Below are 16,024 nucleotides of genomic sequence, written 5' to 3'. Positions count from 1 at the left end.
TGAAGCATACGTTTGCTTTACAGGTATGTGCGAAACTCTGAGCGCATGTCTGCGGCTGACAGCGCTCGCATCACACTGACTCCATTTTCTGAGAATATAGAAACAATGGCTGTTGAAAAGCGCAGCCCCTATTGTCTGGCATTCTGGAGATTCTACACAGCAAGAACTGTTGTGCTGTTGTTTTGAGGTGATTTAAACTAATGATACAAATACCCCAGGAAATGGAGTCAAAGTTTACAACGTCGCAGTAGGATGGCCACTTTTGTCACGATGTGCCTCGTTATCGCGTTTTTTGTGGCTTGCGAAGCGTCTGTTGGCAGTTAGAATGGCATTTTTGTTACTGTGTAGGGATAATTTACTAGGACAGCTGAAATAATTTTTTCCTTCAATATGCCTTTACATTTGATCTACAAGTGAATGCATCACAAGAATGCAAAAATTAAATTTCGGTGTGTGGAAATTAGATGTACAAGGTGTCTTTTTTTTTTTAGCTGCACCAAATTTTAGATTTCGAAAAATGTAAATTGCGATACTGTTATGTTTACCATTCATGCCTGCGGATAAGCAGCCTCTATATACAGAGCAATTTCTGCTATTACGTGTGTAATTAGCAAAGTTACGGTAATGAACTTTCTAATTATCAACAATAGGTGGCTACAGCAAATGAGTACTTTGGAGCCCATTGTCGATGCTATCTGTCCCAACGATTAAATTTTGAATACCGGTTTTCATGTGGGAGCTACGCGAACAATTAGTTCCCCTTGGAAGGCTCCTTGAAACCGAAAGTGGCTGGCAAAAGAGTGTCTGCGTTGATATCGCCACCCCCCGCCTTTCATCATGTCTCCGAGGTTGCCACCGGTCCGGCCCCGCAAGCAGCTTGCGTTATGTCCTTGCTGTCTGCGGCATTGGCCTAGCGCTTCAATGCCGGTGGGCCGCCAAATTTCCTTCGTCCTTCCATTGGGCCCCTGAAACGGCATTTCATCAGTGGAAGTGGACACGTGGCGCACAATGGAATGATGAAGTAAATTTGGCGGCCCACCGGCATTGAAGCGCTAGGCCAACGCCGCAGACAGCAAAGAGATCACGTAAGCTGCTTGGGGACCGGACCGGCAGTGACCTCGGAGACGTAGCCAAAGGCGGGGGGGGCGGCGACATAGACAACACAGAGGCTTTTTTTTCTGGCCACTTTCGGTTTCAAGGAGCCTGCCAAGGGGAAATAATTGTTCGTGTAGCTCCCACATGAAATCCGCTATTCAAAATTTGATCGTTGGGATAGGTAGTGTCGAGGATCGGCCCCAAAGTACTAACTTCCTGTAGCCACCTATTCTTGATAATGAGAAAGTTCATCATCGTAACTTCACTAATTATGCACGTAAGGGCGGCAATTGCTCTGTATCTAGAGGCCGCCAATCCGTAGACTCGAATGGTGAACATAGCATTACCGTGATTTATATTTTTATTTAAAAAATTTCGTGCAGCTAAACAAAAACACCCTGTATAAAAGCCTGGTCGTTGCCCCTTGCCAGAAGTGCCGCGCAACGCAGAATGTTGAGAACCAGTGCGGCTCTTCGGCATGAGCTCCGAGGTTAGGACAGTTGCCAATTCCCAGCCCTACAGTTTTGCTGCAAATTGGTTCCTTCCAGTGCTGTCTATATTGCTCACGTACAACCAATTTAGCCAAAGTGAAATTTTGTTGCAATTGGCCTTTATTTAACTGACGCGCTGTGGTTATACTTTCCGGAGCTGATCTGCAGTCCATAGCTTTAGGTGGACTGCACGTCCGCCTAGCTCAATCTTCAGCCACCATATATTAGACTTAATGAGGCCTATCTGAATGCTTCAGATACAATCTTTTCTCAATTCCATTAAATCTCTTTGATGTTATTCAAAACAATACATTTACTAACGTCATCTCCTTGGCCAGTCACCTTTCTTCATATGCGGCACTTGCATTATAGATATCAGTGCTTCCCCGTTGAGCTGGTTTGATTGATGTCGCACTTCTGCACACTGTCACAATGTATGGAAAGCAGTACCACGTAAATTTAGCGGAGTGACGTGTAACAGCGTCGGCTGTCAGTAAGAAATTCCACATTGCACTTACAAGCCCAACGTGCATGCATCCAGTGTGACAACGAAACAACAGACTGTGCCACTGCATCATCGTGCTTTTGCAGTCACTTCAGCAGCTGTCTTCCGCAGTTTAGTGGCCGGAAAACAAAATTCACTCAGCACTGCTATGAATAAAGCTTGCGAGTTCTGGCAATGCAAAGTCTGCCCGATAGCGAGGAGTTTAAATGGTCGCAGCACTATACAACATCTGAATTACGGGTTGTTTGTAACGTCACACAAGGCAACCCTTGGGCTATGAGAGAAAGCATAAGGCACGAGTTGGTCAGTTTCGACCACCTGCCCTGGAGTTCTTTATAAACTCACCCAAAGGTACACTACAGGAGCATTGTGCACTCTGCCCCCATGGGAATGAGACAGATTGCAGCTGGGAATGAAAACTGCAATGTCATGCTCAGCAGCAGAATGACCACTAACAATAAAAGAAGAAAAAAAGCGATATGGTAAGACTTGGTAAGCTGAAATAGCTAATAAAGCACAATAAAAGATTGCAATATCTGTGCGTGTCGTTTCGTGGTCAAAAACAGTGACTCCAACTACACCCACACCTACAAGCTTAATTTAGCATGCGACCTTTAAAGGGACACTGTAGAACTTATTTGAGCAGTGTTATAAGATTACCCTTCACAATACCAAGGGCGCCTCTCTTCCAGTGAGAAGAAGACTCTTATTGAGCACCCCCCACCCCCCCAAATAAAAAGACTCGAAAATGATAGACAGGTGCCGACACTGCGTTAAATTAAAATTGATGCCTTCTGCTCGGGCCTAGTTATATTTTTATCAGTAAAAGCATACTACATCATATTCTAAAAGAGCCAAAGACCGAACTCTAAAGGTTTCGAATACTTTGCAATCCATGACGTCGCATTGATACACCGGCGCCGAGATTTAGGCGCAAAATTCAGCAGTTACACTTTGATCATTATTTTCTCATATAATAACCAACCTATTCCCGCGAAATCAACAGGCGTTCTTGAAAAATGCTTTCAATCGGAACTGAATCATTGTTTCTCTTGTCTCCCGTTTAGCGTTGCAAAACATGATGTACGTTTCTCAATTGATGCTTTCAGCCATAGAAATCATAATACAGGTGCCACACAGGTTGCTTTTGACCACAATCGAGCCCGATCCGGGTCGAATTTTGCCATCGTGATTGACTACGTTGGGTAGAAGGGGAAGGGAGCCAATCGTGATGTAGAAATTAAATCCGGATCAAGTTCTATTGCAGTCGAAAGTGCTCCCTGTGACGCTACAGTAAATGGTGGTTTAGAACAAAGGTCTCCAAATTTGTGCCACAGTGGCCTCCTAATCGGCCAGCGTCATCGGTCCATATCCAACGACAGCCATCTTGCAGGCAGGCCCCCGCCTCCGAGCAGGGCTTCTTCATGAAACCATCTGCTGTTCACTTCTTCCTTGGAGCCAGGAAGAAGCGTGAACTGCAAATGTTCCAAAATCCATTTAGTGACAACATGGGTGCACTGCCAGGTTACTTTAAAAAATTGAGCTGCATGCAGCCAAATGACATCTTGGTAGAAGCGTAAAGAATAAAAGCTAGTCAATTTCAATTGATTACTAGTCTCTGAACAGGTCCCAAATTCAAAGCGACTTGACCGTGAGCATGTGCCAATTTTTCGCACTGTACCTACTGTTGTATGCAAGCTTTCTCCAGAATTAAATATGGGAAGTAGAGATGCAGGGCTAACTTGACTAACCAACACCCAAGTTTTCTGCTTAATACACAGGCTCATCAGGCTTGGCGCAGCAGCTCACTGGAATAATAAAGTCAAAACACAGGGGCCACCACTTACATTAGCTCCCGTTCTACATCTTGGCAGCGGGACACAATTTCCATGCACTGAAATACAGTATTTTTTTGTATGCCCTGTGAGGCATTTTACTGTCATCACGTGCTTCTTTGTACATAGTTAACACCGCAAACATGTGTGCATGTTAATGTAAACATGTGAATACTTTCTTCCCTCCTGTTCTTTTGCTGGGAATTCTACTCCACATTTACTTATTGGCATGATGATCACCTTTGATATTATTGATTGTTGATTTACTGCTCCTATTTTAATATGTTGCAATTTGATTTCGTTACAATTGGTGCCATTGTGAGAGTACATGTGTTATATTTTGTAGACAGCGTCTACCATTGGTCTACCATCATACCATACCGCCTGCGTCAAATTCTTCGCCATTCTATCGTAATTATGCTGTCATCATTCAGTCAGGATCATGCCGCCATAGTCACGCCACTGTTGGCATTGCCTCGTCGTGGGACAGTTGGGATCATGCATCCCTTGTCATACTGTCGCCATCAATCATGCCATCGTGATTGCACAACCTTCGTCATCCGACTCTCGTCATGCCGACATTGACACCCCATCATTGTATTCATCATACAGTCTTTGTCGCACCATGGTCGTCATACATCAGTTGTCATCCATTCGTTGTCATACCAGAGTTGTGATGTAGTCACAGTCGTCCCATCATCACCATTATACTTTGACAACTGATTCTCGGCATGCCGTCATCGTCACACAAATCGTCGTCGTCACGTTTTACCATCATCATCACTTTAGTACTGTCATTTCATTGTCATCATGCTGTTTCGATTCACAGACATCATTTCTTTGTATTGCAATGACAACGTTGTCATTCAGTCTTCATGAGGCCGCCGTTATCACGCATATGGCATCATTGTCACTGTGCCACCGTCAGATAGTCATCATGCATTAGTTAATTGTCATCATATTATGCTATCGGGGTCATACAATTGAAGTCATTCCAACTTTGTAATCCGGTTCTCATACCATTTTATCATGTCGTCGTGATGCTGTCGACATTATACATTTGCCATCATTTCATCTCATTGTCGTCATGCCACCTTTGCTATTCCATCGACATCATTCCACTTCTCAATCGACTGATTAAAAGGCCAGTCCGCTGTTGTCACTGCGTCAGCATCGTAAAGTCGTTGTCATGCTGCCATGCTCGTGAGCAACCTTGGCAAGCAATTGCCATCGCTAAGTGGGACGATACCGGAGTATGTCGCATATGTAGCCAAAGCAACGGATATCTCAGAATGACTACTGCAAATGTTGAATGAATACGTCACTTCAGAAAGGCAGTGTGTCACTCTACATTGCTCGAATGCTAATTGCATTACCATCGACAGCCATCATGACATTAATTCTGCCATAGTTGATTTCATTTTTTACTGTCCGGCCATCGACATCGCCACTGCACGGTTGTCAATCTGGCCCTATGGCCAAAAAGTTTGGACACCCCTCATGCATGCATGGTTTAAAGCATAGTTTAGGAGCTGGTAAGTATGCATGTGCAACATAGTTTTTATTTACGGTGGTTAAGAGGGGCGTAACTGATCTGGATCGCATTTAGTTACTTGTGACGTGATATGGTACATTAGTGTTCATTAGGTATGCATGTCTTTAAAATATAAGGAACGGTGTTTATTTCAATAGACAGTTAAAGCGTAGGCGCATTGCCTGCCAGCATATTGTTGGGGTGCATTTGGACAGGACCATGCACGCAAGAGGGAGACGAAGAGGAAGTGGAAGACTGTCTGCTGGAGTCTACTGGTCACACGTGTAATATACGCTATAGGAAGGGATGAACAAGCAATACGTTTCCTTAGATGGGGTGGCAGGGGCTCACTTCACCCTTGCATATTTTTACAGCAGAGCTGTACGTGGGTTAGCCTCCCATACATTTTTCAGTGTCTGTGCCTCAAAGCTCCCACGCCCTTTATGAGGAGGCTAACCAAACCACTAGACATGTGCTGACACCTGGCGTAGCAAGAGGAAAGCTAAAGAACCACCTATACAATAATTACTAGAGGGAACTCTAGCGCTAGTGTCTATGGGAGCTGCCATTGGGGCGGTTCAGCCAGCATGGGAATTATGGGCAAGTGCATGGATTTGCATGAACTTCGTCCTTCTGGCTTTAAACGTCTCTTCGACTTTGTAAATTCCACATTTTCACCAGCATATTGAGTAATAAAATTTAAATAAACAATATTAAGATCGCGCACCGGCACGATTCGAATACAGGACCTCTAACACAGAAGCCTGACGTTGAAACCATTATGCCATGCACGCATCTTCCTTTTTTTTCTTGGTATTTATTATAGTAGCATGCAACCCGATAAAGCATTCACCAGTTGCACACAGTCATATAATGGAAGGCACAATGACAGTCACACACAGAAAAGGCAGCGTTCATGTTTTGGGTGTAAATGTTGGTTCCACTTTAGAAGGGTGGTAAGGATAGGCACCTCGCCCAAAATTGGGTACCAGTATGGTTGAATATCAGGTCCATCATAAACATGCACAGTCATCTGGATGAAATGCACCTTTGTAGGTACAACCATTTTAGTGTTTCGGTCCATCATTCTCGTTTTGTGCATTCCTATGAGAAAACTGCATATCCACGAGAAAAAACATGCCGAAAAGTGCATTAACGACACAGGTCGGCAGCAGATATCACACAGATGGGGGTTTATTTCAAAGTCTATCTTTAAATTCTGTTAGAGGACATCCCAAAATAGGATGGTCTCGTTGCAGCTAATAAAACTATGTTCAGTTGTCTCTGACACATCACAAAGGCAACACTTAACCAAAGAGACAAAGATGCCCTTTTTGTGTAGCCATGTTTTTACAGGTATAGTTTCACTATGAAGTTTATAAAAGAATGTTTTGCAGCAAGGGGATAGATACATTTTACGAACTCAATTTAGTACATCGTGACCTGGCCATTTAATGTACAGTGATCGGTAAAATGGAGGCGGGAATAGCATGGACAGTAAATCTTTGTATAACATTTTACGCAACACAGAGTACAAGTATTCAGTGGAAACCGAACTGTCAGGGAACGAACCACCAAGTAGCAAGAGCTACTGCATGGTTGCATGAACCACCCGGAGCATAAACACAAAGAAAAACTTGAAGAAAGAACGAAATCATTTAAAGCATTAACAAGTGCGACTTGCATGAATGACAGAATTATTGGATGCGGAGTATCGCAAAAAAAGAATGAGACACTGTCGGCCGAACACAAACATGTACTAAGCCCAGCCCACGTTGACGAACGGGCCTAAAAATATTGTCTCACCTCATGGGCCCAAAAGTGGAAGACCATATGAAGGTGTGCAAGATTCAGTGAGAGCGTTGGATGTAGAGCCTGGCACAATAAATAACTTGCAATACATACTAAATTTTTGTTCCCAAAAACTTATTGCAGCCTTCGGCTTTTCCAAAAATACAAAGCCGGTGTGGAAAGAATGTCTGGGCGCAACTTTGCAGGGCCAAAACCCACTATTTGCAATAGCACACTATTTTCAATACTAGTGTGTGCTTAATTTATATGTGTCTAGCAGAACACCAAGATACTTCGGCGGACATCAGTCCACTTAATGCCTGCTAACTGTTCTGGTGTATAGCACAAGGAGCCAACCATAAGCCTAAACTTTTCGACGAGTTCATTCGTGCTTCTGATGCGCCTTCAAGTTCCTCTATTGTCAATACTTTTCAACACTGGGCTTATCTGTGCAGAAGAACGCTAGATCGTCTGCACAGACTAAGACCTTTACATTCATTACCCAATATATTGAAGCCATGGATGTAACCAGGCTGAAATACGCTTAAGCATAGCGGTGCCAGGTAAAGGGTGAATAGTAGTGGGGACATTGGGCATCCTTATTTTACTGAAGAGCAAATAGAAACGGGTTCAGAGAGATGGCCATTAATGACGAAACGAGTAGAACAACAGGTGTAACAAAGCCTTTAAGCACAACAGAGCCAACATTCGCATGATCCAGAAGAGAAAATAAATAGGAGTGACTGACATGATCAAAAGCTTTAGTAAGGTCTACCTGGAGCATTGCAAGCTGCTCAGTGGGGCTTTTCCCTTCAGCGTCTGCAGAATACTCCGTAAACATGCACAATCGCTACCAATAGCTGCTCAACCTGTCGAGGTGCCCAAATTGAAATGCATCAACATCAATGCGTGACAGTATTGAAGAATCATATGGGCGATATGTATGTTGGTTTGAAAAGATCAGCCCCTAATTCCACACATCTGATGGGAACCAGTGAGAACTGACATTGCAAACAGCAATCTACTATATAAAACTTTTGCAAAAATTTTATAATCCACGTTTCACAATGTGATCGGTGCAGAATGCAGTTTCTCCTTATGTGAACTTTTGGGAATTAAAACTGTGTGAGCTTTGCAAAAAGATTGCGCAAAGGGTGTCCACCTCTATACTTGTAGTAAAAATGTCCAATTGGTGAGAGATCTGTAACTAATTTCTGACCACAATAGGCACGCTGGAAGCTTGACTCCGAGCTCCTAAGTGATCAGGAATTTATTAAGAACATGCATATGGCCCTAACAACTTCTCTATCTACTGACATGTGGTTATTTGCTGCTTGGGAACTCTTTAAGCAAGAGGTTTGTACAGTGGCTGTAGAAAAGCGTTCTACAGAAAAAATGCGTGTTAACAGCCTATGTAGCCTTTATCAGATGGAATGAGAAATGAACAGCACTTACATTGATGACATAGAAAATCTTAAATGTGAGTTACGAAAGTATTATTCACTGCGTTACATAGGTGCGAGAGTCCGTTCTCGAAATAGCCAACAGCCAACTCTTCTGAGCAGCTAACACGTCAAACTCTTCTTGATGAGCGATGTCACGCTATATTGAAACTAATTCCGGAAATATACTCCTCAGGCAGTCTACAACAAAAACGAATGACATAATTTCTCAGATCGAAACATGCTGCCGTGTGTTGTTTCATGCCCTGCCTGACAATCACGATACAGAAGCCTTAGAGAGTTTTGTGTCTCTTGTAAAACCGCTACAGGATGATGAATGCACATTCATCAGTGGCACCCTTACGATCCAAGAGCTAGCTATTTATCAGCTGCCTTTATAACGATAACACACAGCCCTGATGGACTTTCAAGTGAATTTTACAAAGCTCTCAAAGCAACTATCGCTTCCGTATTGGACGCCACGGACATGTGGATCGACGTGTGGCATAGAACGTCTTCACGAATTTCTTCCGGGCAAGCCAGCATCTTGAGATGCTTGACGCATTTCAATTTGGACACGGAGACAGGTTGAGAGGCTATTAGTAGCGATTGTGCATGTTCTCAGAGTATTCTGCGGACGCGGAAGGGAAGAGCCCCAAAATAAGCAAACTTTTACATTCAGTTGTGTGCTTTGTCTATTCTACAGTTCCACAGGTAGCCCACATTTACAGAGTGGAATGGATGCAATTTTTTTTGCTTTACCGAGCATAATTTATAGGGCATAGACGAGCATAGACGAGCTTGTGGAACCCACAATACGTCACGTAAACTTGACTTTTCTGCAGCAGCTGCTGAAACACGAATTCCGCTGCCCTTCTTGCGACCGGGAGATGAGCTTCCGTTTGCAGGCAGGCACGGCGCATCATACGCATATGTTGGCAGCGGAGCCGGTTAGCCTACATGCAACTGAACTGGCACAAGTAGCGGCTCATAAAAGAAGCTTGGCCGACACGACCAGAAGGCACACGTTTTTGAACAACTTCGAGCTCATTGGGAGTAGGCCTTTACCAAATATTTTGACGAGAAAACAAGCGACACGTTCGCGTTGCTTGCCAGCAAAGCTACACTCCTTAAAAAAAAAAAAAAAAAAAAAAAGCCCTTTGGGGCTTATTTTGTCCGATAACAATAATTGTCGTCTGTGTAGCCCGCGTTTCTTTTCTGGAACTGAGCTGAACTGAACAAAGTCCGGCACTTCCGAGTCACGAACGGCTTGCGCGGCTTGACACAGCGCGCCGATGTTAGAGCATTCTCGGCAGCAAAGTAGCGAGAGCCGAGTTGTCAACAAAGGAAACGCATGGGAAATGCAAGAATCGCAGATGACGATCATCGTTGCGGGACAAACGGCTGCACCTCAAAGTGTGCACCCATTTTAAGCATTATCGCCGGCTTGTAAAAACAAAACTTGTACGAAACAGCGTGTGCTATGTACACTTGTAGAAATACTATTCTTATTGTAGAAATTGTACACTACACTAGAAATATATATAGAGCACTAAGAAGAACGCAAAGAAAATTCAACCACGCGGTAGCAAGCGCACAAAACACTTACCAAGAAACCCGTCAACCACCCCGCGTAAGCGTTCACAACTTCGATGTTCAACAACAGATGGCGACCGCTGCGCATAAAACTAGGAGCCGTGCAGTGCAACCTATCCGCACTATCTTTAACAACGTTATTAGCTTTTAAACGTGAATACGGCAACATGTAAAATTTCTCTATTAAGAAGTACACGTAGAAAAGGCAAATCAAGCATATATTTGCTAAAAAATAAAGAGAGTTGAGCTTTAAGCACGCAAATTAGAAAAAAGCTTGAAGGTTCGCTTGGCCAAGTAAGCGACCCCATTTTGGAGACCAGCCAAGGTAAGCATAGGTAACTTCATCGCTCAGGTCTCTCCTCAAATCCACGTATTAATCTGACTGGAACCTGAATGATGTACCCTAGTCACGAATAAAATTCCTTATTCGCCTTTTACTAAAGATTACCGTGGGGAGGGACACTCCAATGAGCCTATAGGCCAATTTTTGAGAGGCTTTGCCCGTTTGGGCAGGGCCTACTATTGAGATCAAAAGAAAGACTTACGTTGTTCAGTGACGCAGACATCGATGAACAAGGGTATGCGGCGTTACCGCTATAGCCGAGTGAGCGTAGTAGCGATACTGTTTGTTAAATGTAACGCGCCCCTGCGCGCGCCGTTGTCGGCGCACAGATCCGTAACAGCGTGGTGGAGAAGTGTAAGCTTTCAAAACAGCATCAATAATTTCGGAGAAAACTTTTTAAACAGAAGCAACTCGCGCCCTAATACCTCAACTACACAGTAGATCACATCCTGTGTCATATTACACAAGGTGCGCAGGCTGGTCCTTGAGGTGAGTTGATTGCAAACCATTCATCCATTATTTTTGCTATTGAAAAACAGTGCATTCGGTACAGAGTAAAATACTGAGTAAGATAGACTACGTCCTGCTGCGTGGAATATTAGAACGAACAGATTTCATTACGGCATGTGATAAACACGTTGACACCGAGTACATGAAATTTCTAGATATAATTAAAAATGCCGTTAAACGGCGCTCTATGCCGACCCTTAAAGAATACAGCTAGCCAAATTAATTGTCCTTGGATGAATACTGAAATATTAAAGTTGTAAAAAGATAAGGATCAATGGTACCACAAATGGTAACAGTTGAGATCAAAGGAACATTACATAACTCAATTTAAACGCTATCTTAACCTATCTATGTTTCCAATTAGGGAAAGAAAAACAATGTTATTCATCGCTCTTGAAGCAGGCGCATGTAAATACAAGAAAAAATGATGGGACACGGTAAATTACGCAATCGGCTTAAGATCCAACATCTCTACTTTCCCTGAAACTGTTGACGAAGGTACAGCTGAATCATATTGTGCCTATTTTGCCTCTGTAGGGCCTAAGGTACATGCTGATGTTCCTTAAGGGAAAATGTCAGAGCGTGACAACAACACTTTTGTATTGCCTCACATACAAATTCAAGAATTAGTTACAACAGTAACCAACCTTTCAGTCGCTAAGGCGGCAGAAGCATTACCTGTTAGGCTGATAAAAAACAACTTCGATATACTGGGAATCCATCTACTGCATATCTTAAACCATACGTTGGGAAATGGAGTGTATCCTGTCGGACTGCAGGTGAAGAAGGTCATACGTATCTTTAAAAGCGGTGAACGATCCGACATAGAAAAGTGCGGGCCGATATCGCTGCTAAATGCAATCAATACAGTTTTTGTAAAGGCACTTTGAAAGCGTATACAGAATTTTTAAAGCTAATATGACATCATCTGTGCTAATCAGCATGGCTTCAGGCCCTAAACATCAACGTTTTCCGCAGTTATTGTTCTTACACAAATCATAAATACTGCACTGAATGGTAACAAACTTGCCATAGTAGTTTACTTAGATGTATCCAAAGCTTTCGATACGGTAGATCAGACAATACAGCAACAGAAATCGGAAGCTTAGGGTCTGAAAGGAAATATTTCTAATCTAATTAAAAGTTATTTTTCAAATAGGAAACAATATGTTGCTGTAAACAATCTAACCTCTCTACCGCAAAGCACTATTTTCTGTGTTCTGCAAGGTTCGGTGCTGAGCCTCTGTTTTTTTTTTTTTTTTTCATAATAACGATCTTCCGTCAGGTCTGAAGGATTCTGAATCTATTATGCATGCCGATGACACTGGATTACTTTCCACAGGCGATAACTTGGAGGAACTGAAATGTAAAATTAAGAACTTAGCGAAGTATCACAATGGTACATAGGTAATAAGCTGACTATAACCAGAAAATAATGTACACCGTGTTTCACTCGCGAATAACATAAATATATGACCACGTTGCATCAACTATTAACAACAAGAATGAGCTCAGCGTGTCGCAATGCAAGTAATATCTTGGTGCTGTGTTTCAGTCTGATATGCACTGGAAACAGCAAATTATTGATGTCTGCTCCAAATTAAGTCATGGCTGCCATGTATTACTAAGGGCTAGAGAGTGCTTTGGACTTTTGATTTCACGCGTTCTGTATTTCTCACTTGTGCTCGGCGATTTATGCCATTGCCTCCAAACGACTGGCAGGACATACAAAACATATTTAGACCAGGTTTGTCGCCTTCAGTAACGTGTTTCTCGTATAATAAATTATTCAAGAAGTACTCACGCCAGTATGCTACTTTTTGAGCAGCTATGCATGTCACCCGTATATATTTCATATAAATTCAAGATAGCTGAAGTAGGAAATACAATAAATAAGGTCCAATAACGAGCTGTCCCTTACTATATTCAGATTATCAATGAAACAAACAAGAGCCACTACAAACAGTCTATTTACTTTCCCGCCTTCTCATAATACCTACATCCATAGACCTGGACAATATAAAGGAGCCTACGTGTGTAATGAAGTTCCAAACGAAGTAATGGAAAGAAATGAATGATTCGCATCGTTAAAACATCTTTTCCTGATTTCTATGGAACTATGTTGGAATGGAGAAGCGTGTAAATGAATTTACAAAACAAGAAACAGCTCGTTTTTATTTTCGATGCCCTGTCGGTGCGTTGGACATTCCTTGGACTTTCTGCTTCGGTCGAATATACCACAAAGTTATATACTTAAGCTTGCCAATTTTCTTGCGTTTTACTGAAGTGTGTTGTGATTGAGCCCATTCATCAAAAAGTCTGCTAATATTATTGTATTTGTTTAGTTTGCGGACCCATCACTAGCCTTGGAGGCTATGGGTGGGACCAACTGCGTGTGTATTGTCTTTTAGAACGAATAATAAAAGTACTCGGTAAAAAAAAAAAGTCCTCCACACGCGTTTAAAACTTCGATGTTCAACACCAGATGGCGACTGCTGCGCATGAAAAATGGCAGGCGTGCAGTGCAAGCAATCCGGGCTATTTTTAATATGTTATTAGCTTTTAAACGTGAATATGGCAATATGTAATATTCCTCTATTAAGAAGTACACGTAGAAAAGCCCAGTCAGCTATATACTTGCTAAAGAATAAGGAGAGTTGAGTTTTAAGCATGCAAATTTGAGAAAAGCTTGAACGTTAGCTTGGCCAAGTAAGCGATCCCATTTTGGAGACCAGCCAAGGTAAGCATAGGACGTCCACCTCTCACGCCATGGCGCCTACAGCGTCGTGGACTCTCTCGAAGGCCCACGTCTTCGATGTTGTTGTCCCTACGGGAAATGTTCCCGAGACCATCGTCGACGCGACGGCCTCAATAGTTGGCCTCTCTGAGGTCTACTGCGTTCAGCACATGGGAGGCCTCAACTTCCAAGTAACCGTCAAGAGCATGGCTTCCATGTCTGTAATCGTCGATGCTGGCTGCCTCGTCATCGGTGGCGAGCGTTGTCCCGTCGTTCCCGTCGGCCCGCAGGTAACCAACATAACCTGCCTCTTTTTGCCGTCCTTCGTCCCGAACGAAGTCCTCGTCCAGGTACTATCACCATACGGCAAGGTCCTGTCTGTCAACGCTGGTCTTATGAGCGGAAGACGTGGCGTGCTCACGGGCACACGCTTCGTGCGTATGGAAATGAGCACCACAACCCCGGTCCCAAATTATCTGCGAGTCTCTGGCCATCGTGTGACGTTTGACTACCGCGGCTTGCAACGCGTGTGTCGTCGGTGCGGTTCCAGCGACCACTACCGTGCGCAGTGCACCGCAGCGTTCTGTGGCCGTTGTGGCGTCCATGGCCACGAAAGCGACGGGTGTGACCGTCCTTGTCGGCGTTGCGGGGATAGTCACCCTACGGTCGCGTGCCCTGTGCGGCGTTCATACTCAGACGCTGCTGCTGGAGCCTTTCCCCCCTTACCGCCGGCGTCAACTGCGGTTGCGAATGCGCGTGACGCCGTAACCAAAGAAATTGCACTGACACCGCATGAAACAGCGTCAAGAAATGAAAAAGAAGAGGCATGCAGTTCGAGAAGTCACAACGCGCCATCTTCACCGGCCTCCTCTACTGAAAAAGAAGAACGTGACGTGGCGGATCGCAACACGCCATGTTCACTGGCCTTCCAAGCAGCGAACGACACGCGTGCAGTGGCCGAAAGCGCCTCCACTTCGGCTGCTACCATCACTCCTCCTGATCGCAGCAAAGATTTAAACGCAGATAAAACACCTGACCATGCGATTACTACAGTCGATACACCCGCGAAATCTGCTGTGGCTTCATCCGCCTCAATTGCATCTCCTGCAACGGCGCAACCATTACATCTGAATGAGCCTCCAGCTGCCGAAGTTGTCGGCGAAGATGAAATCAATCCCGCCGCCCTACCGCTACCGACATCAAGCTCATCAGAAAACAGCTTCAGCCTCGGAGTTGATAGCAGCGTTGGACTCTCACCAAGCCTGGATGAACTCGACATAGAAATGGCGGCCCCACGAGACGTAAAGCGCGCTCATGCGTCAGCCTCTGGCTCAGACGGCGGCCCAGATCGCCGTGCCGAGTTACAGCGGCCCAAAAAACCTCGGCCTTCTTCGAGAGGGTCGAAGAAGTGATGCGTGCACTGCTTAACCCCTGGACTTGTTCCCGGGGCGCCGACTTGAACAACACGACCAGGTCAGTTTAGTGATACATTTAATTAAATATGGCTGACACCCTGAGGATTATTTCATTAAATGCACAAGGGTTCCGAAGTCCTGTAAAACAAGCCGAAGTTATCAGCGTGGCCCGCGCAAAAAAATGTGACATACTGTGTTTACAAGAAACAAATTTTTTCACCATTGGACATGTCCTTACTTTCAAACGCACTTTTAACCTAGACTGTTACTTCTCCTTCGCGACATCACGATCCAGCGGAGTTGGAATTATTATTTTCAACAGAGCTCTCTTACGAGATCATCATGTCTTTTATGATGGGACTGGGCGAATATTGGCATTTGATTGTGTACTATCTTCATTTAGGTTACGGATTTTGTGCATATATGGACCCGCGCAGGCCATTAAGTCCAATGATTTTTTTCGTGACCTGGACGTGTATTTCCTTGACGGTCGTCACGTGGTGCTTGTTGGGGATTTTAACTGCGTCTTAGACACGCGAGCAGATGTTCAAGGCCCGGGCTGGGGTCGCCCTGATTGGAACGCACGGGAGTTGCGTCGCCTCATCCAGCATTTTTCGTTGCTCGATACATATAGACTTTTTCATGGTTCTTTATTTGCCTGGACCTGGCGACGCGGTGCGTCGTCAAGCAGGTTAGACCGTGCCTATGTTCCAAGCAGTTTAGCTCAGTA

General features: G+C 44.1%; 1 protein-coding gene and 1 pseudogene across 1 annotated transcript; both read left to right on the top strand.

The window, feature by feature from the left end:
• The first annotated feature begins 10,633 nt into the window (after positions 1-10,633).
• On the top strand, positions 10,634-10,805 carry LOC126524820 (U5 spliceosomal RNA; annotated as a pseudogene).
• A 3,106-nt stretch (positions 10,806-13,911) lies between these two features.
• LOC140216561 (uncharacterized) lies at positions 13,912-15,654 on the top strand. The gene has a single exon (XM_072286931.1). The coding sequence runs from the start codon at positions 13,912-13,914 to the stop codon at positions 15,289-15,291; it is 1,380 nt and encodes a 459-aa protein (XP_072143032.1). The 3' UTR covers positions 15,292-15,654.
• Positions 15,655-16,024: the final 370 nt, after the last annotated feature.

Source organism: Dermacentor andersoni, chromosome 3 (genome assembly GCF_023375885.2).
Source record: "Dermacentor andersoni chromosome 3, qqDerAnde1_hic_scaffold, whole genome shotgun sequence".
Lineage (NCBI taxonomy): Eukaryota > Metazoa > Arthropoda > Arachnida > Ixodida > Ixodidae > Dermacentor > Dermacentor andersoni.
This window is presented reverse-complemented; position numbering and strand designations above follow the sequence as displayed.

Bases quoted from the DNA above. Each gene is read 5' to 3' on its own strand.
- LOC140216561 (XM_072286931.1), top strand. From the start codon at position 13,912: ATGGCGCCTACAGCGTCGTGGACTCTCTCGAAGGCCCACGTCTTCGAT.